Raw genomic sequence first — 3,576 nt, forward strand, 5'->3', positions numbered from 1 at the left:
AACCGCGTTTGACCCTTATAGCCTCTTTTCTTCCCGGTTTGTTAATTTTTGAGGGTCCGTTTACGATTTATTAACGCAATTGTTGAAATTGCAGAAGGTTTCGTCCAAAGAATACATAGCACATGCATAACTAATTACATTGAAAATATAGTGCCTATGTATACGGATAGAGAGTTTGTTATGCATTTTCGTTTGAAGAGAACGCTTTTTATAAGTATAGTAGAGAAATTTAGCCATTGGCCATATTTTAGAAATTTAGGAGGTAAGCATTGATTTTTTTATATTAGATATGTGTATACTACAAATTTTTAACTTTATTTTGAATAAAGTTTGATCAATATTTTATAAGACATGGAGGATTCAAAGTGGTTTCGGCTGAGAAACATATTCTCACTTTTTTGTGGTTTGCTGGCCATCAAAGTGCTAGTTTCAGAGATGTTGCTGACAGATTCGATTTCTCTCTTAGTACCCTTGAATCTGTGTTACGTAGAGTCACACAATTTTTGTATGATATGAGGAATGAAGTTATTCGGTATCCTACTGAAGTAGAGAAGCAAAGAACGCAAAGATACTATCTCGAAAGTAAAGGTTTTCCTGGAGTAATTGGTAATAATGTGATTCTCTTTGATGATATATTTAATTTAAGCTCACAGTTTTGTAATTCAGTATGTGTAATCCAATTACATTAATTTATTTAGTGTATTTCTTTTCTGTTGTAGGATGTATTGATGGCTCACATATCCGTATTGACAAACCCTCTGAAGATCCAATGGCTTACATCAATAGAAAGCATTATTTTTCCGTACACATGCAAGGGACCGTTAATGAACAGAAGAAGTTCTTAGATGTATTCATTGGCTACCCTGGTTCAGTGCACGATGCAAGAGTATTTGCAAATTCCAGTTTGGCTGAAGATTTGCCAATACTTTGTGAAAGTATAAACTTATCACATTCATAATTTACTGTATTTTTGTATATAAACCAACTAGCTTTGTATTTCTTATTCAATTCAGTTAAAATCGTAGATATCTTGTAGATATGGACTGGTAATTATCTATAATTTTTGTATTTGAAAGTGTCCAAAGAAGATATTCACTGCCAGTATTATAAATTTGTAGTACATGTAAATTATAAATTTTCAACGCTAGCAGAGTGAATATCAAAACGCAGCCTTAGCATTAGCTGTTAATCTTAAATATACGTGCTTTTATTTTAGATGGAAGCATACTTCTTGGAGATGCTGCATACCCATGCCTTCTCCAATTAATTACTCCATATCGGGATAATGGACATTTGACGCAGGCCCAAAGAAATTTTAATCGTATACATAGTCAGTGCAGAATTTCAGTTGAGCATGGATTTGGAATACTGAAACAACGTTTTAGACAGTTATATTTTCTCAAGCTGAGGAATATGCAATTCATCGTCAAATTCATCTTCGCTTGCTGCGTTCTTCACAATTTGGCTGACTTGGATGATCTGCAACACATGGAAGAACCTGAAGTCGACAATCATGCCGATATAAATGCGCAAGTATTGTTGCATAATGTCCCAGCAGCAGATAGAGATGGAGATCCAGATGATGATCGACATGGTCGCGATCTCAGAGATGAATTATGTAGACAATTGTTTCAACGACGATTTGAATAAGAGTATCCAAATAAATTTGTTTAAATATTTTCTTCTAATATTAATATTTAAATATTATGTTTATTATTTTTTTAAAATATCGATATCGTGTCGTTAACATCGACATATCACATGCTGCATCGTATCAATCTGTGTCGTTCAATTAAAAAATATGTATGATGTACTTGACGTATAAAACTATCTCAAAGTACTTTCAAATATTTATGTTGTTTTTTTAGTTATAAAAATTAGGAAATATAATGTACAAAATGTAATAAACAAAATGTATAAATTATATTTTCAAGAATTGCAACAACAGCAACGCGTTATTTAAATTTTAGATTGTAATTATAACGATTATAACAATTAACGATTACACAAATATATTTCATTTATTAATAATTATGAATATTACAATTATATATCTTTTATTTAGCTCATTTTAATTAAAATAGATTAAAATTTGATATTAAATTTGATGAAATAAGTTCTCATGTAATATCATGAAAAAGACAACAAATAAAACAATTTTGTTAAAAATTTATCCATACATCAGTCTTTTATTGTCATATACGCCTATTTTTTCATACAAATAGAGAAATATAACTGCATAATGCAAATGTATATTTTACTATTATATGATTTTTTTATCGATAATTATCAAAATCAAAAATGTTATCGAGAATTAACAAAAAATGTTACAGTTACAGTTACAAACGATACTTTATTTGCCCCAAAGAAGCCTTAAAGGGCGTTTTTGAGGAACGTTCCCAAACCTTTACAGAAAAATACAGAAAAATACATATAATTAATACATAAGCATAATCCTCTTCAATCCTTTTCGTTGTCTCGTCCTCCTTGATCCTCTTTTGTTGATTGTCTCCCTACCCCTTCCACTGCCTCCTCCCCAGTCCCCTCCCCCGGTCCGCCTCGTCCCCGTCGTCGTCCGATCCCATCAGTAGTTTATCCTCCATTTTCTTCACGATATCCTCCTTTGTCAACTCCTCTTTTTTCTCGTTTTCCTCTTTCTTTTCCCTTCTCAATTCCCTTTCTTTTCCTGCTTTGATTTTCTCCTCCACCGACTTGTCTTCGTCTATTTTTACTTTCATCCTACTTCCTTCCTTTCTTCTTGCTTCCAATACTTTCCATTTATCCTCCTCACTTCTCAATTGGACTTCCGTTTCCTTTGCTTTTTTCCTTTCATATTTTTCTCTCATACGTCTCAATCACACTGCTCTCTTATCCATCACTTCCCCTCTCCTCCCTCCCTCTTGTCTCATTTCCTCTATCGCTTTCATCCATTCCTCTCCCTCTCCCCCTTCTCCTAGTAAATTCTCCACCACATCCTGCCACCCCTTTCCATCCCATTTCTTCCATCTCGTACACTCCTCCCATATGTGTTCCCAAGTTTCCTCCTCCCTCTCGCATATCCTACACCTTCTATTCTCCTCTTTTTCCCAATGCAGTCCTTTCCTTATTTCATTACCGAGTCTGAACCTCGCGACCCTGCTCCACCTTTCTTCCTCCCAGTTTTTCTCTAAGTATCCTGGAATCCCGTCTTCCCTTATAAATTTATACCACCTGTTGTATTTCGATTCTACGATCTTTTCCATCCTCTCTTGTTTTTGCTTTGCCTTCTCTCTGCTCTCCAGATTTTCCACTTCTAACTCTTCCTCCTCTTCAACTCTCACCCCCAGCTCTTCCAGATAACTTTTCCTTTCTTGTTCCCACTTTCCTATTATCTTCCCCCTCTTCCATCTTTCTTTCATTTCCTCTAAGCATTTCCTCGCTATTCCCCCTCCGTTGCCTTCCTCTAATTTCTTTTCGAACTTCCACGCTCTTTTGCTTGCCCTGCCTCTCATCTTCTCTCTCTCCACTTCATCTCTCACCATATATCCGGGTGTCCTCCAGTTTAGCCCAAATATCCATCTGATATATCTTTCATGT

General features: G+C 34.9%; 1 protein-coding gene across 1 annotated transcript; it reads left to right on the forward strand.

Annotated features, from left to right (window-relative positions):
* Positions 1-53: 53 nt before the first annotated feature.
* Positions 54-1,652, forward strand: LOC112452316 (putative nuclease HARBI1; the record flags this gene model as incomplete). The annotated part of the gene is made up of 4 exons (XM_025012450.1): positions 54-266; positions 350-606; positions 720-935; positions 1,217-1,652. Coding segments are annotated over 4 exons (1,120 nt in total), but the record flags the coding sequence as incomplete, so codon positions are not given.
* Between the last annotated feature and the right edge of the window lie 1,924 nt (positions 1,653-3,576).

Source organism: Temnothorax curvispinosus, unplaced genomic scaffold (genome assembly GCF_003070985.1).
Source record: "Temnothorax curvispinosus isolate PA1 unplaced genomic scaffold, ASM307098v1 QBEX01000287.1, whole genome shotgun sequence".
Lineage (NCBI taxonomy): Eukaryota > Metazoa > Arthropoda > Insecta > Hymenoptera > Formicidae > Temnothorax > Temnothorax curvispinosus.